This window comes from Microtus oregoni, unplaced genomic scaffold (assembly GCF_018167655.1).
Source record: "Microtus oregoni isolate MIOR12 unplaced genomic scaffold, Mior012 000024F_ref0000369, whole genome shotgun sequence".
NCBI lineage: Eukaryota > Metazoa > Chordata > Mammalia > Rodentia > Cricetidae > Microtus > Microtus oregoni.
In genome coordinates this window covers 6,269,645-6,294,270 of record NW_024543083.1, presented here as the reverse complement: position 1 = coordinate 6,294,270, position 24,626 = coordinate 6,269,645, and the positions used below count along the sequence as shown (strand labels likewise).

The 24,626-nt window shown below is 40.9% G+C and overlaps 1 protein-coding gene across 9 annotated transcripts in view; it reads right to left on the bottom strand.

Moving 5' to 3' along the window:
- The window catches only part of Unc5d (unc-5 netrin receptor D), a 537,586-nt gene that overhangs the window by 89,304 nt on the left and 423,656 nt on the right, over positions 1 to 24,626 (bottom strand). For 6 of the 9 annotated variants that reach the window (XM_041673692.1, XM_041673695.1, XM_041673694.1 and 3 more), the window contains exons 5-7: positions 15,400 to 15,580; positions 14,389 to 14,556; positions 12,590 to 12,754 (exon numbers count right to left, since the gene is read on the bottom strand). In XM_041673692.1, the coding sequence (XP_041529626.1) occupies positions 12,590 to 12,754; positions 14,389 to 14,556; positions 15,400 to 15,580 (514 nt within the window). The remainder of the gene's footprint in view (positions 1 to 12,589; positions 12,755 to 14,388; positions 14,557 to 15,399; positions 15,581 to 24,626) is intronic. The other 3 variants (XM_041673697.1, XM_041673698.1, XM_041673699.1) reach the window with 1 other exon arrangement.

Genomic DNA, 24,626 nt, shown 5'->3' with positions numbered 1-24,626 from the left:
GTTCACACACACAGAGAAATACAGCTGCCAGTCAGTGTTTGTATGCACTCTAAACCTGAGCAGTGAGCAGAATGCAGAATAGAAGAGTAGGAGGCAGAGCTCTTTTTACTTATTTATGTGTGTGTATCTGTGCATGTGTGTGGACGTATGCATCTCTCATGCTTTCCTGGTAAGTCCATAGGGGATCCAGGGAAGGTCACATGTTTACCCTATCACAAGCTGGGGCAAAGTCTTCTGCTCTCTTTGAGACTTCTGCCAGCTTCCCAGCCCTTATTGCATCATGAGAATCTACTGTCCCCTTTGAAATACCATCTGTACATGTCCAGTAAATACACACACACAGAGAACAAAACCACCTAGAGTCTTCTAGCTGATGCCCCTTAGGCAATGACTGACTTCTCAGAGAAATCCGGTTGAATATTGGAATTCTGGAAACAAGTGGCAAAAAAATCTACCTGGTTGACCACTTGTACACATTAGGAAGTGAAAAACAGTACTGATGACATCTTCCACCTAAGATTTGTTCCCGATCCCATCACGATAATTTGGTGGTGTCTGAGGGAACCGCCACAGACAGCTCATGCATGGCACATCTGATGACAATTGCTCCAGCATTGCCCTCTGCTATGGCTCTTGTTTAGTGTTCATTTAGAAGGAGCAGTTTCCTCCCTTCCTTTTTTCAAAATACCATATCTAAGACAAATAAGTATCGTTATTGACTATTCTTACAGGTGGTGTTTCTATGTTTCAATTTGAGCTAAATCATTCAAATTTCTAGACTTAATGTCAACCTCAGTTTTCATTTTTACTGACATATAACTTTACTTAGTTATGCGGTATAATGTAGTTTTAATGTGTCCTTGCCTCGTGCAGGCTAATCAGGATGTCCATTATGGGATGCATACATCATTTCTTTGACATGAGAAGATGCAAAATACTCCCGTTTAGCTATTTTGAAACAGCACATCTCTGCTGGTGATGGCAACTTTAGTGTTGGACCCTCTACTCCCTTTCTAGATATAACATGGTGTATGTAGACCATCTATACAGCTCCCTACTCCCCACTGCTTGTGGTAACTATTTTATGATATATACACACAATCAAATACTATTTGGCTGGTAGAGGGGAGAGGGCAGGAAGGGAGGGGAGCAGAGAAAAATGTATAGTGCAATAAAAACAATAAGAAAGGATGAAATATTGTCACTTGCAGCAAGAGATGGGCCTGATGATCACTGTGTTCATTGAACAAATCCATGAACAGAAAGCTGGGTGGTCCACGACCGCATTCATGAGGAAACAGATGAGTTCCCACAATGCTCTCTACATTCCCAGTGAGTCTGTGATTTGGTTTGTTTTCTATGATGGCACTTATGTTCTGGGGCTGCTGCAAAGGCTTTTCAGAATTTCTACAAACCTCTCCGTTCAAAATTGGTTTCAAAGTGACAACATGCAATTTCCACCTCTGTCCTCAAGGAAGATGCAGGCTGAACTCTCCTGTCTGGGCCAGGGATGCTTTGCCTTGCTACCCTTGCATTTGTCTGCAGCAAATGTCTACACACATTCAAAAGTACACACAGGTTGATCCAGACCTCAGTGAGGGAAGACTGTGCTCGCAGGCAAAATACCTTGTATTCTACCCTCAGTAGTGCAAAAGACCAATTAAATCACCAGAAATGGGCCAAGATGTCCAGAGCAAGTGCTCATTTAAGACAGATATAATATCTAGATACTTTAAGTACTTTTCAAAAATCATAGCAAAATTAGCACATTGAAAAGACGATTAACTCTATTCCCAGGTTCACTTCAGAGTTGTTCACAACAACAAAGATACAGAAACAATTAAATGCCCACTATTAAAGGGATACAGAAAATACGGTGTACAGCTGATGGGATATGATATTTGTATACATATATGCTATGTATAATATATATATATGTATACTATATAAAATATTGTTCAAAATTGGAGAAGAGTTCCTGCTATTCGTAATGCATGTAAAGACTTGGGGATACTATGATAAGTGAAATAAGGAGACACAGGAAGACAAATACTGCATGGCCTCATTTCCATGTGGAATCTAAAAGTGCCAAACTCAGAACGTGAGAGTAAAGTGTTGCTGCTGGCCCTAGTGGTGAGGCAAGGGCTACAAGGGATACTTGACAAATGCAAAGCTTCATTGCAGCTCGATCAGGAAGTTTGGGAAATAAATGTCCAGCTGCATGACTACGGTCAATATTATCCTGTGCACTTGGAATTGGCTCCGAGGGCAGATCTTCTGAGAGGTGCTAAGTGTGCTAAGCAATTAGTGATGTTATTTCACACATAGTCATGTATCGAACAGTCAGGCTGTATAATGTAACTGTAAACAACTTGTAATTGTCAACTTCATCTCAGTAATGTTAGATAGAAAAAAAATCCTATCTGGAACTTTTTTTTTTTATTTTATTTTTCTTTTTTTTTTAAATTTATTTATTTATTAAGGATTTCTGCCTCGTCCCCACAACCGCTTCCCATTTCCCTCCCCCTCCCCCGATCAAGTCCCCAACCCCCTCATCTGCTCGAAGAGCAATCAGGGTTCCCTGACCTGTGGGAAGCCCAAGGACTGCCCACCTCTATCCAGGTCTCGTAAGGTGAGCATTCAAACTGCCTAGGCTCCCACAAAGCCAGTACGTACAGTAGGATCAAAAACCCACTGCGATTGTTCTTGAATTCTCAGTATTCCTCATTGTCCGCTATGTTCAGCTAGTCCGGATTTATCCCATGCTTTTTTTATCTCATTGTCTTAGTGTGTGGGTGCACCCCTCGTGGTCCTGAGTTCCTTGCTCGTGCTCCGTCTCCTTCTGCTCCTGATTTGGACCTTGAGATTTCTGTCCGGTGCTCCCGTGTGGGTCTCTGTCTCTGTCTCCTTTCATCTGGAACTTTTGACCTAAATGTAGGCTTATGGTAGTGGCCTACTGTTTTAAAGAATATTCTTTAGTTGTTGGCCAGGGGGAGTCTGGAATGAAGTGGATAGTTGTGAAAGACTATAATGCCAGATCAACCACATAGAACATAACTGGCTCTAGCAGTGTGGGTGATAGAACCTGACTCACAAAGACCTGCTGTAAGAGAAACTATAATCTGAAGATCTGTGTTCCAAGCATCCTCCCTTCCTCCCTCACTCCCTTCTCTTTTGTGATTTTTCTGAGCTATCTATCCATTTGGCCTCTATTTCCCTATGGGGTGGGATTACAGGCCTCTTCCAGCAAGACCAGTCCATCTTGTTCTTGAAGCTACTCCATTCCTCCTGTTAGCCACAAATTTGCTCACTGCTACAGATCAAACTGCCGTTCCTCCTAGTTTATCACCAAGGACAGGAACTGAATAGAACATGTACTCTGTAAGCATTTGATGACTGACTCAATGCTAAGTCTTTCATCTCAGCTACATCACAAACACAAGAATGTGAGAGTCCATACATTTCCCACATTTTATGCATTCTGAGGACATGGTAGCTTTCTAATGATGGGTGTATGGGGGGGGGGTGCAAAGAAAACTGAATTACACCATTCGGCACCAAGTGAATCTGGTGTCCTCTTTCACCGGGACAGGGCAATTTATTTCTTAGTTAAAAGTTGTCCTGTCCCCTGCGCAACTGCCTCTCAAATGGTTGACTTTGTGTGATAGAATTAGATAACGTTCTCAAAATAACATAAAAGGCCTGCCTGAAAACTGGAAATTCAATGACATCTTACTCAGTTTCACATTACATATGCATTTGTATACACACCCACATCTGTGAGATCAATATCAAAGATCTAAAGTTATAATGATTTCAATTCTCAGAGCTTTGATGGTTGTTTTTCAGGGTATAATATTACAATTTTTGCCCATGGTCACAGTTGGTTAACAAAATATCTGAACTGATACCATGGAATCTTGACTCCTAGCTCAGGTATGTTTACTATTTTTCTAAATGTTGCTAGTAATTTTCCATTCCATCTACCAGTAACATTGTTATGCACTGGACATTTGAGACTGCGGGCATTTCCTTTTTTGTGTGATGATGTCATCATTCTAGGGGAAGTGAGAGGCCAGGGTGAAGGAAACTAGTCTTAATACTGATATTGTCAGTTCATGTTTCATTGGTCTCAGTTCTCTTAAAGACACACATGTATTTAATATGTAATTCAGGAGGAAAGGTGGAACCAAGACACAAGGTGTCTTCTATGCTGATTAATTCCCTTTTTAGCACACCCTGGAGGCCACTGAATTTTGTACCAGAGTAGACTGCTCAGTTTTAAATCACCTCCATGATTGGGTTCTTGCCACTTCTTTTTATAGCCCAACAAGTCTATGAACTCAGTTATTAAATCTTTCTTTAGTCCAGATGAATATTTCTTAACCCAGGGTTTTGTGCAGTTGAATCTCGAACTAATTATACTGTAAATTTAGAATTTGTAATTAATAGACCCGATCCTTTATATGACAAGTCTAGATTCTGGAAATCTCCCTAGTAGAAAAGGACCATGGTTATCAGCATCTCCTGAAAGCCATGAAACAAAAAGAAAAACAAATACACAAACAAACAAATAAAAACATCATGAATGGTAATCTAAAGGTATTGTGTTGTGGAAAGAGAGACGCTTTGGAATGTCTGGGGACAGGAACAACCGAGACCTGCAAAACCCTCAAGTTCAGCAGCCCCACAAGTGCACACTGCTTGGTTTGACCCCTCCTCCCACAAGGAGAGAGTTTGGAGTTTATATTGATGATTTGGGGATTGTTTCATACATTGTCTTTGCTGTCAAGCCACTAGAAAGCAGGTGTTTCTGATGAGTCTGCAAACCTGGGCATCTCTCTCATGGTGTGGTGGGGACTGTCTTATGGGTCAGCCAGGCAGGTGGCATGACTTCTCTCTCCTGAGCTTTCCTATGCTTTGTGACTGTCAACATCACAAAATGATAGAACTGGTTGTGGCCTTAGGGACCACATCCTTAGGACAAGTTCAGGCAAGAGAACTGAGAGGTATTCATTTAGTGGCTTGCCAGAAGTGCTGAGGAAGGATGCATTTTAAGATTCGTCATGAACTACACACGTTCTCCTAAACACTGCTTTTCTGAACCAACAGTATTCCCCAAATTATGACTCAAAAATAGTTTAAGTAAAGGACATATGCATGTTCTCTCACACACTTTAATGATATGTATACCTCATTTTATTAGAAACATGCTAACCAGCTACATTAGAAAATATTTAAATGACACACTATTGATAGATTTTAAGAAGATGAACAATGTTATATTTTTTCTTGCCACAAAATTCCCTTTATTAAAAATCATGTACACAGGGTGAAGTTGTTTTACAATTAGCATAAATGGAGTGTTTAATATGGGTAGCATGTGCCTTCCAGGGGCTGCATCTTCTGAAGAAGACGCTAATAATAGAATAATTTCTGTTTATAGATTAGCACATGTAGGCTTAGGAAAACTTAAAAATTGGCTCAGGGAGTTCCATTCAGGAAATTCAATCATAATTAGAACTCAAGCAACCTGGCCAAACAGCCTGGATTCTTCAACCTGCTCTTAGCTTTGGGATGAATTTTAAGCTGTGGGGAGGGTTCACTCTTTTATTGACCTCAAGTCCACATTCACACCCATTTCTAGTCATTTGGAAAGAGAATGACCAGTTTTCACTCATAATCACAGAGGACCTTGGAAGGCTCTTTAGCTGTGCTTTTGGATGCTTTCAGCCAGTTCCCTCCTTGCTGCTTGACTTCGGGAAGCTTGCCCTTTTCTCCTTCCCACAATCTCAAGTTCAGAGTCACTGTGCTGACACTACCTGCTGGGGATGCCACATAAGTTTTCTCTTTTCTTTCCAGTGGATTTACATTCAGTCTGCTCCTGTGTTCTATGAAAAACATTTTAAATCCTTGTCAGGATTGTATTTCAACATTATGCATTGTCACAGACCTGTTCTTGATTCTTTAGGGTTTTGTGTGTGTGTGTGTGTGTGTGTGTGTGTGTGTGTGTGTGTGTGCGCGCGCCCATCAATTAATCAATCATTTGCTATGCAGAAAGTCATTTTCTCAATTTTTTGATTTTCCATAAGTAACCCTGTTTGTGAACACAGTCACCTTACTCTCCATTTGCCCCAAATTATTTTCAGGGTCCATTTTCTTTATATTTAAGGTTTTTCTTTCCTTCTTCTCATGATAGGAAGCAATTTAACGAGATAAGCCCGAGACAAAGAAACTTCCATACATTCTTGCTAAAGTACTGCATCGCATGTCCTGCCTAATCCCTTGGCCAGGTTTTAGGCAGAGTGGAAAAGGGCATCACAAGATCCTTGGGAGGAGTGGATAGGAATAGCTGAAAGTAGATAAAGGGAGAGAAAGAGAAACCAGGAAAAGCAATTCTCAGCTGAGCTAATGTGTCAGGATATGTTACAGGCAGCAGAGATCCATGGGGAAATAAAGAAAAGAAGTTGACCCACGGAAAATTCCCTGGTGGCAAAAGGCCTTTTAACTGTTTCAGAGCTAGCTGATAATAAGGGGAGAGACTTTTAAAAGCGCATATCAACCATGGCCCAGTAGATGAAGGCCAATCCTTATTTGGAAAGGGGATTGCATTCTAAAATAAAGCACATCTTTTTATTTATGAAAAAGGCAAAATCAAAAAGTATATAGTGGGTAGATAACAAAGGGAGGACGTCCTATGGCCATATGTTGCATATGGTCTATCTATCTATCTATCTATCTATCTATCTATCTATCTATCCATCCATCTATCTATCTTTCATTCATTGCATATGGTCTATGTATGTATGTATGTATGTATGTATGTATGTATGTATCTATCTATCTATCTATCTATCTATCTATCTTTCATTCATTGCATATGGTCTATGTATGTATGTATGGTTGGATCTATCTATCTATCTATCTATCTATCATTCATTCATTGCATATGGTTATGCATGTATATATGTATGTATCTATCATTCATTCATTACATATGGTGTATGTATGTGTGTATGCATGTATGTATCTATCTATCTATCTATCTATCTATCTATCTATCTATCTATCCTTTTAAATGCCCAATTCTACCCAGGATATAGCACATTAGCACATGAGTGAACATTTTTAAAAAAGTTTCAGCTTTGTAGGATTTAAAGAAATACTTCCATTATGACACATGAAGAGTGCAATGTTTCTGTTTTTTTTTTTTTAATTATACCCAATAGGAACCTGAGCCTGAAATGATCCACTCTCTCCTGAAAGTTTGCTAAATACCAATTTTCTTATGGGGGGGGGTCCCCACAATGGGGCCATGTTTCCTGGGGTGTATGGGAGATGCTGTGACTAATCTGCCCAATGACTGCCCATGTGCCCAAATCTTCATCCTTATGACTCCCGCATGTCTGCAACATTACACCCACAGTTACCATACGGCACACACAAAGGCAACCATCAATTAATCAATCATTTGCTATGCAGAAAGGCAAGCTACTATGACCTTCTTCAAAAGGAACACTACTATTGATGTGAGTCACTGCTGGATTTTGAGTTGTTTGTAACACGGGAGGAATCTAACGCCACATGCCATGCATGCTAGCGAGCATTTCATCAAGGAGACCTAGTCCCTTTGTACTCTACACAGAATGGGAGTTGTTTCTTTCAATTCTCAAACCACTTGGGAAGAATCTGTAAGCAGTAGGCTACTTGATGACCATGTAAGAATACATTGTGTTAGGACGTTAACTCGGCGATGTCATTGTCATGTCTTTGTTATGTAGACCTTATGCTTAAACTAAGCAGTTATGCGGTGTACCCCATTCTGAAGTTTAAGATCAGCTAACAACAACTGTAATTCCACTATTATTCCACAGCCTTTGCCCACAGAAAGAAATAGATGAGTTTGGTGTCGGTAATGGGACACATGTCTGTTATAATCTTATATAAAAAAATAGGTGTTTTATATAAACCACTGGCAAAAATAAAAGGTTTTAAAAATAGTAATGGTTACTTCATATGCTCTGAGCTATTCCAAAATAAAATGTCTCTCACTCAGTGCCTATGAAGTAAGGGGAAGGACTGGCAATTACTGTAACAGATAATAATGAGGCCAGAGAAAATTCTTAACAAAGCAATTATTATTTTCATGTGATTGAAAGGTCACCTTTTCAGGAGTTTCCTCGGGTTGGCTAAGTGGACGACTCAATAAACAAAGTGGTTATGTTATTTATTAGCTGGAACTTGGGAATGTTTATTTGAACCACTCTTATACAGATGCCATTATGTAGCTTCCGAAGTAGCCATTCAAACTTTTCTTATCAATGTGCCTATCAGAAATGAAAACAAACCACAATTTAACCCAATTGTCCTTTTCTAAGCTGTCAATATCTAGGTGACCCGTGTTCACAGGAAGAACAGATCAGTTTACAGGTAACACTGCCTCAGACATTTCTTCTCTCTTTACGTCCCTGGTGGCATTTCTTTGGCTTTAGTCACACCACACATTTAGAGGCTCATCCCTTCTTCTGAAGCAGATCCATTTAATCTTCTCAAGCCAAAGCCCTCCCTTCTCTTTCTACTGGAAGAAAAAAAGCCACAGAGAAGGTGGCTTCCATCCCAAGGGATCAAGCAAAACAGCCACCATCTAATCTTTCTGTTCCTGTCCATGAGGCACACACAGGTTACTCTGTCCTGACTGTGATTCTCAACACACAGAGGATGTGCTGAATAAGGAAAGGATGATGGTCAGACAGCTACAAGGTTCTATCTAAGCTCAGAAAGCATGCCACACAAGCCTTCCTTTCCTGCCAATCATGCCCATAATGATCTTTCTTCTGTGAAATGGCAATTTTCAAACATAAAGGGTTTGGATGTGCAGTTTGTGTTAGCAACTTAAGTCCATGCATTCACCTCTACTTGGCAAAAGTCCCATTTTCCTTGTCTTGAGGCATTTATCCTCTTGTTGAGAGCACTTAGGTGTGGCCATCTATGAGAGCATCACTTTAAGTCTCTGTGATTCAGCCACAAGTGACCAAGCAACAATCATACCCAAATATTAAAGTGATCATTCAGAGCTGGCAGCTCCATCTGGAGGAGAAACAGAGCCCGCAGGATAACAGAAGAGTTTCAGATACACTGGTGAAGGCTAAGTAAAATCAAATCGTTGAAGGTCATCCAAGAGCTGAACAATGTCATTGTCAGCCTTCCAAAAGAAGGTGCCACGGGGTCATGTTTGGCACGGCACATAGGGAAAAGAATTAATATGAAGGAAATTCTCACATTGCTACATGACCTAGATCCTTCAACAAAGGTGCTGTTTTTGCAAAGATGTTGCCAAATGCTATCTTAATCAAAGGCAACCTTGTTTGGCGCAACCCTGAGAGCCCAGCTATTTCACCAAAAGCAGTATGAAGGAGTAGCATGAAGTAATAATGGTATCATACAACTGGACTGCTTCTCACTGCTTCCCACGAAGACAGTGAAATGGTGCTCATTCCGTGAATAGTGGACTGCACCTTCTGTCTAGAAAGAATCAGTCCTGCTGTTCTGAATAGTCAACCCTTTCCAACTGATATGCAGATTGCAGATGCAGCTCATTCTCCTCTAAGGTCACTCACTCCCCCATTTTGTTTTTACACGAAAAATATCGATCACTGAGTTCCTGACAGTCCTGATATTTCAGATCTCCTAATACACATATGTGCACACGTGAGAGGCTCGAAACAGCCATGCCTCGGTGGACTGAAGAGACTGAATGACAGGAGGAAAGCTCATTTGCATTTTCAGCTCATGGGTGATTTAACGGAGTTGCCTTCCTCAAAAGCACAGAATAGTGCAAGCCTTGGTGTCTTGGTGTCTTTCTGGTTATTTTATTTTTGTTATAGCAAGATGATAATTGGGTAATCAGGAAGCCACCTCTACGTAATTAAACCTACACATGGCCAGTGCCCAGGGAAAGGGTTTCTTCAATCAATAAATCACCTAAAGCCACTGTCTGAATGATGGCCAACAACTCCCTAGGAGATGAAAGACTACCCCTTAAAAATTAGCAAGTACATACACACTCCCTAGGAGACGAAAGACTACCCCTTAAAAATTAGCAAGTACATACACACTTATGATGAGTAATTTTATGTGTCCACTTGACTTGAGCTGCCATGAATCTGTAGCTCTCAGGGTTTGTGCTATTCTGGACACTTGTGTAAGAGTGCTGGTGATGATGTAACTTTTCAGTCTGGAGACTCACTAAAGCACATGAAATGTCTTAGCATAAAGAGTCCTCATCCAATCAGTTAAAGACTTACAGAGAGAAACAAAACAAAACAAAAAGGGAAGGCTGACCCTACCAGAAGCGATATACAATTGTCCTCTTTCAGACTGTTTCCGAAGTGAAATGCTAGCTCTTCCTGCCCTTTGGCCTTTGACATTGTATCTTATTGGCTCTGTAGCAGCCAGCCACAGGACTTGGGACTGGGACACTGATTGAGATAACTTGGCAAGTCAGCCTTCAAAACTTCAATTACCTTTTCCTCTTTTCCTTCTATTTCCTTCCCTTCAATCCTTCCCTTTCCTATCGTACAAACCTCCCCTTCCGCTCCAGTCATTTATTAGTTTGTTGAATTTTACTCAATTTTTGGTATTTTGTGATGGGGTCTCCCTCTGTAATATACATAGTCATAACCTCACAATCTTACTGCTTGACCCTTGACCCTAGAGGCTGGAATCACATGTGTGATCTTGCTGATTCTATTTATTGGGAGAATATTGACTACTGTGCCATCTCAGATTTAACGTGGGATCTACCCTGAGCAGTTCACTAGCAATGCTGATCATGCCTTCTAGCCTTAAACAGGACTCTTACTTAGCTGGTAAATCAGCATGAATCATGACACAAATACAAGTAATATTCGCACACAAGAAAACCTTTCTTTCTTACATTAAGAGCTAAACACCATGTCTTCAATATCTCTCAGATTACATCATAGACAACCAAGCCTAAAGTCATATATTCAAGACCAATATATGATTTATAGGTAAGCTTATTACTACTGTTATCTAAAATTCATCCAGAAGCCAAATAGCTTAGATATCATCTCTTAGAAGGCATATGAAATCCATAATCCTAACTGTATCACTTTGAAAACATACCCACAATGTGAAAAGGCAGCCACAATTCATAAAAGTTTGGTGGTATTCAAGCATTGTCAGAAACACATTTCCTCAGCCATCTTACTATTGGGGGTGTGCAGAAGTAGAAGGCTGGCTCTTAATGGAGAACACAGAAGCTCTAACAGTGAACTTTCTGGCTACCTTGTCAGTGATCAGCACCTCTTGCACTGGGTCTGACATGCTGGTGCTGGATAATTCTATCCCGGAATAAAGGCAATGCAGGTATCAATGGGTTGATTATAATGTGTTAGTCATTTTAAACCATGCACAAAGCATGCAGATTTATTCTGAAAATGCACCCCTTAGTATGTGTTTGCCTTCAAGAGCACCCAGTCACCTGAATGCATGGAAATGGATCCCACAGAAGTACTTCCTTCACGTTGTCATTTTTCCTAATGAACATACACAAATTGATCACAACCTACTAAGATGTGGTATTTCTTTGCTGGATCTCATGCAAGGAATCTTTAAGTAAGCAACCTAGTTCTAGAGAACATCGATGGTGCCCGTATCACTTTAAAGGAACTGAAAGTGTTTAGTTCATGTGAGTGGGGATTTTTTGAGTGTATACTCTCTTCCATCGAAGAGTCAGATGCTTTCTGTCAACATATGGTCTTTGCTAATAACTGAAAGTGAATATACGCTTTGGTACTTATAGTAAAAGAAGTTAAGTGTGCTGTCCAGAGTCACCATGTGAATCAAAGAGGGCACCATATTAAAAGCAGCCTCTCCTTGAATGGATAAGATCCTTCCAGACCTTTCACACTTAGGCCGAGAGATACTTGGAGGTAGTAACAGTGTGATATCAGAAATAAAACAAAGGCTTGGGAATTTAGAGAGGGACATTCCATCCCCTGCTTTACCAGACCAATGTGAGACAAAACCTCTGCCATCATGGGTTATTCACCCTCCCTCCACCACTGGTCAGGTACAGTTGCAATGTGTTTTCCTTGACAGAAACCTTGAACTCCAAAGATATCTTAAGAAATTTAAAGTTTTGTAAAGTTATTCAGAGATGCAAATTCATAGCAATTAGTATAAGGGCTTCACTAAACTTAAAAGTGGTTGCTTCTAAAAGTTTCAGATTTTTAAAATCCTTTTTCGGAAATATTATCTTAGTAGTATTTGCAATTACTCCATCTTGGCCAAATGATGTAGTCCAGTAATAGAGAATTTGTCTAGCACACACAAGGTTCCAGCTCCAATACATCAAAAAATTAAAAAAACAATAGCGTTACTTTACCAATACAAAAAATGTACCCGTGCAGTTTTCAGTCATTTATACATATTCATTTTTATTTCTGGTGAGTGGCTTTCTGGCATTTTACTAAACCAAGCTAATAATTGGGACATTCTTCTGGAAACATACAAATACGTGTATCACCCACAAATACTAAAGACATCGAATAGACAGTGTTACCTAGAATACAGAGGCCATCTGTGCAGTTTTCAGATTCCTGGCTGAGACCTTCACAGAACTTGCCCCCATTTCTTGGGGGTGGAGCTGTGCACTCACGGATACGGAGATGCTCACACTCTGGGCTGCAGACTGACCACTCGCTCCACACTTCCCAGCTGCCATCCACTTCAAAGGAAAATATCAGAGGCCACCATTAGAAGGAATCAGCAACTATTGTGAAACTTGTCCCACACATTAAACAGACCACCAACCCAAGAAAACCAAACTGAGGAGAGATCAGGGTATCTTTATTCTCCAGTGTCTTTTCTAATTAAAGCTATATTAGGATAATACCCTAATGGTAAAATTTAGGCAAACAGTTGAGTGACTGATATCTTTGAGTTGGTTAATAATGGCATTATTCATTCTTTCCTAGCTTTCCTAGTCAAGAGCATCACTGGTGGACAGGCAGCTATGTGCAGTAGCACGGGATGTCCGTTGATGTAGTCTGGGCTTATAGTTTAGGGAGGTAATAGAGTAAACTGACTTTAAGTACCCAAATCCCCTAAACAATAAAAAGCTAAACCCACATGAACTGATAGTGTTAAATGGAAAACAGGTCAGTGAAACCCCAAGATGGCAGAACCTCCAGAAATAGAATTTCTTGGGTCATAGATTGCTGCTGCACATTGAAATGAGCAGACTGAACTTAATTCCATTAAATATCAGCCCAGGAGACTAGGACAGATGTTTGAGGCAATTGCCCTATTACCTCCTAGGAATAGTTTTCACCATGCCTATGTAGGTTAAGATCTTGCAAGTTTTAATCTAAACCAATTAGTAAAAAAAATAGAGAGAAAAAATTTTTAAAAAGTGATTGAATGTTGCCCCAAAATGTCTGAGTCCCAGTCTTGGTTTGGCAAACTTGTCAGCACAGAAAGTAAGTCACGTGGTTTCCGTTTTCCATGTCTGTCATCTGGGAACAATAAGGTCACAATGGAGAGACAGATGGCATGGCAGGTATGAAAGTGTCCTGCACAGTACCTGGCACATAGTAAGCACTCAATAAATGTATATGAAATACAAGGACAAATTAAACTCTGCACCACACGCTGTGGGGCAGAGTCCCACCTCAGCTTCTCGAGAAACTCAAATTGAAAATTCAAAGACACGAGGCTCTGGTCCCAGGTCCTTCAAATTAAACCGGTGTGGTGCGTGTGAAACTCGGGAGCAGTTCCGTCCTCCGTGGGAGGACAAGCTTTCCATAAAGAAAGCCGCCTTCCACCTCACGCCGTTCTCTTTGGATTGCTGGGTTACAGCCAGGAAGAGACAGCAAAGGAACTGATAGAAGACACATTCTGTAAATGAGATCCTCTACTGTTTGGAAAAAAAGACAAGTGCAGTCCAGGTGCAAATACACACCTGTGTAGCGAAAAATCTCTGCCAATTATATCACTAATAAATGCCAAGCAGAAACTGATAAAAGGTCAAGTTTTGAGCAGTTGATTTTTTTTTTTTTTTTTTGTGCTTGAAGGCAGGTGACCCAATCCCTGGTTACTTTACTCAAATACATGCCATCAAGTGGGAAAATCAAGGGTAGGAGCTGGTGGCTTAGTCCAACCAAATATTGCTAAGCCTTGCATAGAGGAGTTTTACCCATGTTCTCGCTGTTACAATGAATTCAGTATCAGCACTTTGGACAGAGGCAATAGCCTAGGACCTTGGACCAGGGTGACTTTGGAAGACAGGGTACATTGCTTGCACCACAACTTAGTAGCATTGGCAGATTAGAAGGAGAAGGGAATCTGTGTATATCTCACCAGGACAAAGAGCAGTGCACGTTATTTTCTGCACTGACATTCCCTCACAAAAGGCCCCACCATTGAGAGGAGCGGGGTTGGTGCAGGTCCGGGAACGTTTCTGCCATCCTCTACCACAGCGAACATTGCAGGCTGACCACTCTGTCCAGGAAGACCAGCCTCCATTCACTGAGAGACAAAAGTGGGGAGGGGAGAAAAAGAGGAGAGAGGTTTGTATTGATTGCCTACTATGTGCTAGCCACTGAGCCAGGTGCTGTGAGTCGGGGATCTGGAGAAGAAGAGATGGTGCTGAGTCCATCCCTCTTGCTGCCCTGCTGTGAGGCAACCATGGTCCTCATGCTTCTACCCTTCTGTGAGAGGAACCTAGAGAATTGGCTTTGCAAAGAACTATTAAAAACGGGAACTCTCTAAGGCACTTGACCATCCAGAGTATAAGAAGAAAATATCAGCATTTGAATTTCTATTACTTTTAAGTGCTTTGAAAACAATTCCCTGGGCTCCTCTATTGTGGAAAGAAATGCCTTTACTTAAATAACTAGGAAATGTTTTAATACAATGCCTGAGATCATCAGCAAACAATGCTATTTTTTTTTCCGGTGCATTTCATCTGGTAGGAGAGGAATTGACTGCCGGAATGTTTGCGAAGATATGGGTGTGGCGGGCATCTGAATTTGGGAAGGGTGGGGAGTTAAAGTTGCCCACTTTGATGTTTTCAAAATATAAACACCATGGAGGAGAAACAACCCACCATTTTATTATTTTAGAGAGAGAGAAAGATTGAAAACACCACCGACTGTCTCACAACAGTCCAAGACTGAATGGACCAGCAAACACATTCATCGCGTTAGGGATGTTTTCTCACCTGACACAGGAGCGAGGCAGGACAGCACTGTGGTGAATGACCCAGGGGTCTCTGAGCTCTTGGTCTAGAGATTTTAACACAGTACATAGCTCTCTACATCTCTGTGTTTAGCCCTCCCTAGCCCTTCCTAGCCTTTGGGCTGGTCTTACCGTAAACCACCACAGTTGCTGACAGGCTCCTCCTCTTGGCCACGATGTTGGCTGCCATACAGGTATAATTCCCTGAATCTGAGAGCCGGGCCTGCCTGATGATCAGGTTATGGTCAGCCCTGGTGTCAATGTTCTCATCCTGTTCAGAGTCAATGGGCTCCTCGTTTTTCAGCCATTCCACCTACAGGCAGAAAAAATATTTTTATAAGTTATCACAAGGACAGACTTTCTTCCAAGAGTAGAAGGTGTGCATTTGTGATATGCTAGGAGAGAAATGGATATAACACACAGAGGTGTGGTGACTACTCTGATTTGCATTCCTGTCTGCTTACTGAGTAAATCTGGTTCTATTTGGGAAATAGACACTTAAGTTAACAAACTGAGTGTGGGGGAAAAAATCTTAAATACTCCAATGACTTTGACCAATTTTATAAAATTGTAAGAGAAAAGTAATGACTACTGTAGATCCTTTCTTTCTTTCTTTCTTTCTTTCTTTCTTTCTTTCTTTCTTTCTTTCTTTCTTAGAAACCCAGTGATGATGATGATGATGATGAAGATAGTCATGATGATGTTGGTGATGGTGATGATGATGATGTTGATGATGATGTTATTTCAAAGCTGAGCAATGTAACTTAGAAAAATCAATACATAAATTGTTGGACTTGTACTGATTGCTAAGAGAATACATTAGTGGACAAAGTTTGAAGTCAATATGTTTCCATGTAAGTTTTAATAGAAACCTGATGATACAGTCAAACTGAAGAAATGCAGTATGAGAAATCAGAGGATCAAACTTTTAAAGTTCAAAATTTGCCAGAGTTGGAAAGTTATCTTTCTGGGTTATTTCTCCAAAGGTTCAGTAGAACCCATCTGGGTTTTAGAATCTGGAGCACTAATTCCACTTGGGTCCTACAGCTACTCAACATTTATTCCTGGACCACATCAGGAAGACATATATGCAGGTTCCCCATTACTTATTCTTCCCCAATGAAGGTACAACACACTTAACTCCTAGGTTATCTAGTATGATCGTAGAAGCATTCTATTCCCCTTTCCTTATTCTTCCCCTATGTAGGTGCACAATACTTTGTTTTTGAGTCCATGAGCATGGTGATTTTCCTATGGTTTAACTGTGTCCCTTCCCTCTTTGTTCTTTGCTCTAAATTAAAACATCTTTACTGTCCTGTGATACCATGGCCAAACATGACATTTAGATCAGGATATCAGCATATGTAAAGCAAAATAACCTAATAAATGTATGGAAAGTATAATTTATCATAGAATCAGAATTCCCAAGATTTGAGTAGTGTGTGTGGTGTGAGAGAGAGAGGGGGGGAGAGAAGGAGGGAGGGAGGGAGGGAGGGAGGGAGGGAAGGAGGGAGGGAGGGAGAGAGAGAGAGAGAGAGAGAGAGAGAGAGAGAGAGAGATTTGGGTTATTCTTCCAATGGCAGTAATTATGCTAACAAGAACACAGAGAGCATGTAGAACAGGGAACATCCTGCCATGCATGGCTCACTATTAGCATAGCTAATAGAAAGTTGGTATTGGTCTAAGATGCATCATTTAGTTTTGTTTTGAAACCTAAAGATTTCAAGTTTATCATCAATAAGTTGTATCTGTCATATAATAGTTTGGCACAACAAAGATGTGCCAGTCTCTACAAAAGGGGAGTTATTTACCAGATGAAAACTTAATCATGGCCCTCTGATATTTTCACCATGTCTTGCCAATTCATGAATGTTCAGATATCAAAAATTATCATCATCTAAAATCAACCCAACAAGGAGGCAATTTGAGAAGAAAACAATACCAAATGGCAAAAGTAGAGACCTTGGAGCTTCAGAAGAATAAATAGAGAGCTGCAACATCCAAGTTACACAGACCGTGAGATAAGAAGCACATTCCAGTGGCAACCCCATGAATCCCTCCAGGTACCACCATGATCTATCCTGGACAGTTAGTCAGCAGTTATTAATCATGCAGAGCCGAGGAGTATGGCTCTATTAAACAACACAGTGGAGAGAAATCCGCTCTATAGCTCATCTGGATTGCAGTCTATGACACAATGTCTTTAATTTCCCACCGACATAGTTGATTCCACAGTCATTTGATTATCCATACAGCAAGTAATACAAGCACAGACTGAGTATCAGAGATTGTATTGAGGGCTAGGCAAATCCATTTTCCCAAACCAAGAGGGCAACTTCCCTCCAAGGTCTTACTTTGAATGGCAGGACATAAACAAGGAAAGTAATCCATATCCTTAACAAAAGATGAGACCAAGAAACATAGTCAGCAAACTCTGAGACAAAGGCTTCCTTCAGGATAAACAGAATTAGTGGGTTTTAAATCACGCCCACCCCTAACTCATTGCATACAACAAAATGGTCAACAAAGTATGTGTGAGAGCTCCTGCTCTGCCTCCACTCTCCTGGCTCAGAAAGTCTGCTGGAACGTGCCTGTTCGAGTGTTAATTCCTGAACTTTGTCTTTGGTAGTGTGGGAAGCCTTTTCTGTGTGTTGTCCCTGTTTCCATGTTCTTCTTACACAGATGGTGGAGAGGCAGGGATGCCCTGTGACTGTATATAAGCAACTCTATTCTAGAGTCCAGAACCTTGTGGGAAGAGGTCTTGGAGATGGAACCTAAGATCCTCAGTGTCTGGGAGCTAAGACATCTTCCCTGAATAAGTGGCCCAGAGGAATTCAAAACATAGTCTCCAAGTAGAGACCTACCTGCAGTTTTAAAATCTACAGAGAAAAACAAGCACAAATGAAACAAACTAGGCCAATTGTATTATAAATTCAATGGAAAAAATGGTCAATATGGATAATATGAGGAAAATAATATAAATAAGCTCAACCCTCTTTTAACTTGGTGAGAATTCACTTAGGAACATGACATTAAGATAAATACATAACTCATTATAGAAATAACATTATGATGCATATGATAATTAAATAGTATGTATTATACATCACTAGTAATAAGTCAAATGATAATATAATTTTCCTGGACTATGGATATAACTCAGTTGTTACATCATTTGCCTTGTAAGCTTGAGGACCACCACCAGAACCCACCTTAAAAATCCAGTGTTGGGGTGCATGCTTGTAATCTCAGTCTTAGGACAGTGATGACATGGGATTCCCTAAACTTGCTTGCAGCCAGCCAAGCCTAGTTCTAAGCGTGTAAGGATTCTGTATCCAGAGACTATGAATGGCTCCTGCAGCATGACACCTAAGACTGTCCACTTCCAGTTGTTCCCACACCAACCACCAACACACATGTGTGTGCACATGCGTGCACGCATACACACTTTCTCCTTAAAAGCAAACATTGACATATTGTCTTTATTTTGCTGTTCCTTTGGTTTTCACTGGGAGTGTACCCCAGGGCAGCTTACCTTCTACCTAGTCCTTCCTCACTGACTCTGGAATTTCTGTAGCAGCCTGATGATTGTGACAGATTTTCATCTGTCACAACCCCTTGTGTATTTTGGATTCTCTCTGCTCCCCATATAAGATGGTCCAGTCACATCTCAGCTCACCTACTCCTCTTCAGTCAGACTAAGACTTCAACCTCTTCTAGAAATTCAAGCTGAGTCCCTTCTACCGCTGATTCCTGGCCTAGAGGCCAATCCCTGAAGTACCCATGACCCCATTTATTTGATATCTCAGACTCATATCACATGTGATATTCTTTGAGATGTTTTACCCAGCAATGTTTTCTAAATAACAAATCCCCATCACTCTACTGTGTTCTAACTTACCTGTAAATGGATCTACATTGGGTCGTCCTGAAAGTAATAATGCTGCTATCTACCATTTCCTTTTGTCAGTAGACATCCAGGAATTTTCCAGAATAAAGCATTAGGGATTGCCTTACATAGGCTTGCTATTGCTATCACAAAACACCAAGACCTAAAGCAATTAGGGAGGAAAGAATTTAGTTCAGTTTCCAACTCTCAGGTCACACCCCATCACTGAGAAAAGTCAAGGCAGAAACCACAGTAGAAGCTATGTAGAAATGCAGCTTGCTTGCTTCTATGGCCTGTTCAGCCCCTCCCCTTCTTTTCTATTTTCTTTCCTTGAGACAGGGTCTCTCTACATAGCCTTGGCTGTCATGGAACTCACATTGTAGATCTTGGACTCTCAGAGATTCTCCTGTCTCTGCCTTGTGAATGCTGGGATTAAAGGTGTGTGCCATGATGCCCAGCTTTCAGCCTGCTTCCTTATACAACTCAGGATGGCTTGTACAGGGTCTGCACCAGCCACAACGGACGTGGCTTTCTCACATTGGTCAATCAATCAAAATCCCATAATATCCTACAGGTCAGTCTGATGGAAGCACTTTCTCAACTGAGAGTCCCTCTTCCCAAATGGCTCTCGTTTATGTCAACTAGACATAAAACTAACCAGGAAGGGGGTGAAAACTTGACAACAGTAAGTTATCTTTGGTTAGAGGAAGAGAGAAGATAAGAAAGGGGGAAGGGAGGGAGGGAAATCATTCTAAACAGCAGAACTTGAAAACTAATCATGGCTCAGAAACTAAATGCAGCATTATATAGGCATTAAAACAAACAAGAAACCTAAAATACAAAAATATATATTTGGTTTTATAGATTTGTAAAATGAAAACCCAGTCACAAAGATACACGTGCTTAAAAATATCAGACATGTAGACTATGCATATTTAAGATCATAGTGGTTATGTTCTGTTCATACTGGGAGTTGTGGCACATTTGTGGAAAAGCATTTGTAATGTGAAAACACAGAAACAAAAATAAAACACCTTGGCTTTGAAACATTTCCTTGAGTTAGCACAGACCACAGTAATTTCTGCTTTATATTTGCCAATAGACTGTTGCTTCAATTCTAAGCTTCTCTGAAAACGCAAAATGAAGAATGGATAAAGGAGGAAAGATGGTGAGACTGAGAGAGGCATGTGGGATTCTCAGCAGCAGATTCATAGCCACAGAACTACAAGAATGAAGCCATGCCCAAACCCACTGTCTTTGTGCCCCATGGGAGGGTATTCTGATCCTGCTCTGTGTGCAGCAATAAAAGCCCTAGAGATGTTCCATGCATGATATGAGTCACCATAGACTCTGGTCCTGCTAAGTGTTCCACCAGCTTTGCCACACACACTTGTGTGTGCATGCTCTAGTTGTTTGTACATTTTTCTTGTGTACTAATTGTTAATTGCTAAGAGTGAACTCCATCAATCAAACCGTGTCTATAAATAATCCACACATTGGTGCATTTCTAACAGTAGAGCCTTTTATTAGTAATTTAATAGTTTATCCATTTAACTGATGGCAGGATCTTTATGAGGAAATCAGCTTGCTGTTTTCGGGGATTATTAAGTTGACAGGTTGTACTTAGATTTATGGTTTTGTCCCTTAGAGAAACTTTAAAATATTTTTGACGAGCTAAGTACTTCTAATGCAGAAAAACAGCACACACACACACATAGACTCACACACATACCACATACACATATGTGTCCATAGTCTTTAGCTGCAAACACCACTATCTTAGGAGGCATCATAAATTAGTGCAGTGGTTCTGCGTGCAAGACACAGATACTTTGCCTGTGTATTAAGAGACTACTCCATTTCCACAGAGATGAGCCAACTTCCATTTTTTCTTTAAAAAATGACGCACTTTCAGTTCCCTATTTTTCCACTTTTGCTAGAAATATTGGCCTTTCTTTAAAAATGTGTTAGTAGAATAAAAATTAAAATGATTTCATTTTGTCTAAAATCTCTTTTGCTTTTAATACATTACACAGAACTCTTCAAACGTACGGGGCGTTACACCTCCATGATGAGAATCAGGGGTAAGGGGAATCTGAGGAGAAACATAGACTAAGAGACACTGGGAAAATAAGTCCTTGCTAGTTAGGGTTCAACAATCCCTACCATGAGAAAGCACAGAGCTAAGGATTTCTCACAGGAACCGTGTGACAAAGCACACACCCTCGCTAGATGTAGGTGAGACCCTCATCTCCACAGAACTACAGTGCAATGCCCAACCTGGATTCTGTAGTCAGCACCACCACAGAGGAGCTCAGGGTCCTCGGATGGCAGTTTCCACCTGCATTGGTCTCCCTGGACTCCATACGTGTGCTGGTACACAGGTGTTGTGATGTTTGCTGTACTTTCTCATGGAAGTGACTAGAGAGCACTGAAGAGAATAGGAACCTTTATATAACACTGTGATTCTAGAAATACCTTTATGAGAGGTTGCTAGAGCTGGAAATAGCTACTTATGCTCTTGACAAAAGAATACAATTTTTTTTTTTTTGCTAGTGTTGGGGGATTGATACATTGACACCTGAGGCTCACAGACATTTACATCAGATGATGAGTTCATGCTGGCAGGTCATGTTTTCAACAGAGAGGCTTAACGTGTTTAAAGGTTGTTGGTGTCTGGATCTTAACCATGAAGAGACATAATTCTTCACCTGAAATCTACTTCCTCGCTTCCGATGGACAGCTTTGCTTAGGAACATGGGAAGAAACTAGTTACTTGGAGGTAATGAGCCCCTGGGTCTGCAGGAAGCCTGCATTCATTAGCACAGTGTTATGTACAGATGGTCTGCAATTTGTCGATTCTTCCAGTTTGTAAACAAATCTGGAAACGCAGACTTTTGAAGACAATCCATTTTTTTTTCCAGAGAACTAGCTCCTGATTTGCCATTGTTATGTTCCTGGGGAGTGGATGGGCTTTCCTCACTGGTAGATGCCACGATATACTGTCTGATGTGGAGGACAATTCCTTTGGAAGAGGGGAGGAAGGATGCTTTGTCTAAAATGAGGGTAACCTGTGATACTTGGTTACACTGCATTGTTAACTGTCACTCATTCGGCCCTTTTACTAAGCACAGCTATGTATGGACATATGCAAAGCATCATGTTCACCGTCACTTAACAGCACATCAGCATTCTCATGTGAGCATGGAAGTGGTGTTGCTTTGCTTCCATATCCAAAAGATACCCAGTCTAGTGAAGGGAGAGCTGCTGGCACAGGATAGCTGTTTCCATGCAGAACCCCAATCCCCATAATCTTTAAACTCTAGGTGGTACCAACCTGGGACTCTTTCATGTGCCTTGCTCAGAAAATGCCAATAGGGACCATTCCTTGATGCCATCTACCAGGGGCACTTTCCCTCAGTCCCAGGTCCTTCCTTGAAACTGGTTAACTTCAGAGTCATGTGGAATTGCTCATATATTTAGTAGATAAAATCTAAGAAGCTTCAAATTTTCTTCTGCTCATCACTTGTGACTGATTTCTTTTTGCCCTACTCACTGCCTAGCTCCTTCATAAACAATTTTAAAATCTTCCATCAGTCCAAGAGAAGGGAATAATGTAAGCATCAGTCAGGGGCACAGATATGAGACTGAAGGGGGAGTTTTAGTTATTCCTAAATATATTCGGGAAGTCACTGTTATTTTAAATGGCTACATGTTCCTTCATATTATATTCCATTTATTTATTCTAGGTATAATCTATGTAAGAATAATGACTGGGTCTTTCAACTATGCTTTGAAATGACAGAGGGATGTACAACAGAAGAATGTTGAAGGATAGAGACAAGGGTATATCAGAATATGTGGGGTAGAAACAGGAAACGACCGGAAGGACAAAGCAGCTTACAGTATTGCCCTTTCCTGCCATATTAACCTCCCAACTTGTCTGTGAGTACACCATGTTACCAGAAACAAGTATGACTGATCTCCCTTCCAACAACAGAGAGGAGGAAGGAGAAAGTGTCTCACCTCCTGCACAGCTATCTGAGATGTGTACAATGATGCCTCCAACTTGGCTGTGAATTTACCATGTTTCCCTTCAACAACAGAGAGGAGGAAGGAGAAAGTATCTCACCACCTGAAATGTGTACAGTGATGAGGCCAGCAGAAGGAAAGGCAGGGGCTACAGGAACAAGGAGGGAGCTACTACACTTTTCCACCATAGGACGTTGGCCTAGTGAAGCCAATAAATATACATTGACTCACACTGTGAATTTTGATCTAACATATTTCTAGCCTGATGCCAGTAGGATCAGGTCTTTCTTGGGCAATGATCATGCGCTACTCTTTTACTCACAGTTCATTGTGTGTGTGTGCATGTGTGTGTGTGTGTGCATGTGTGTATGTGTGCATGTGTGTGTGTGCATGCACATGGACCCACACATATGTATATGTATGCATAAGTGCATGTATGTGTGAGCACGCATGTGTATATGGGTATCTGTGTGTAGGGGGTTGTAGTTGTGAGGGGAGTGGAGGATCTAGCCAAGGGCCTTGTATGTACTGGGCAAGTGCTCCACCGTAGAGCTACATTCCTACCACTTGTGTTTTGACATAAGGTCTCTGTCTTAGAGTTTTTATTGCTATGGAGACACCATGATGACAACTCTTATAAAGGAAAACATGTAAATGTGGTGGTTGTTTACAGTTGGAGGTTTAGTTCGTTATCATCAAAGAGCAGAGCATGGCAGCTGGGAGTATGGTGTATGCATGCATGCATGATGCTGGAGCATTCTACATCTTGATCCAAAAGCAACAAGAAGTGAACTGCCTCACTGAGTGTGGCTTGAACATATATGAGACCTCACAGCCCACCTTCAAAGTGACACACTTTCTGCAACAAAATCACACCTACTCTAACAAGGTCACACCTCCTTCCTAATAGTGCCACTCCCTTTAGGGGGACATTTTCTTTCAAACCACTACTGTTTCATTATATAGCCCACACTGGTTTTGAACTCTGAAACCTCTTATCTGTCTTCCAGGTCCTGGAAGTAAAGGTATATGCCATGCAATCATTGTTTCCCTAAATAGTTATGTGGCCAAAATTCCTTTTAAGTATTTATGTTTATGCCCACAAGCAAGTGCTATTGCCAGCCTGTGCCAAAGAAGGGCTAATGACGATCCTTATCTGATCAAAGTACTGAGACTAAGTTTAGTGACTACTGAGCACTGAACCCCAAACAGACTTCTTTCTCATCCCTTCCCCTATCCAGAGTCCTGGGAGCACAGAAAAGAGGGCAAAAATATATAGCCAGGCTGTGGTGGCACATATCTTTAATCCCAGCACTCAGGAGGCAGAGACAAGCAGATTTCTGTGAAGATTTCTGTGAGTTCAAGGCCAGCCTATTCTACAAGAGCTAGTTCCAGGAAAGGGTCCAAAGCTACAGAGAAACCCTCTCTTGTATACACA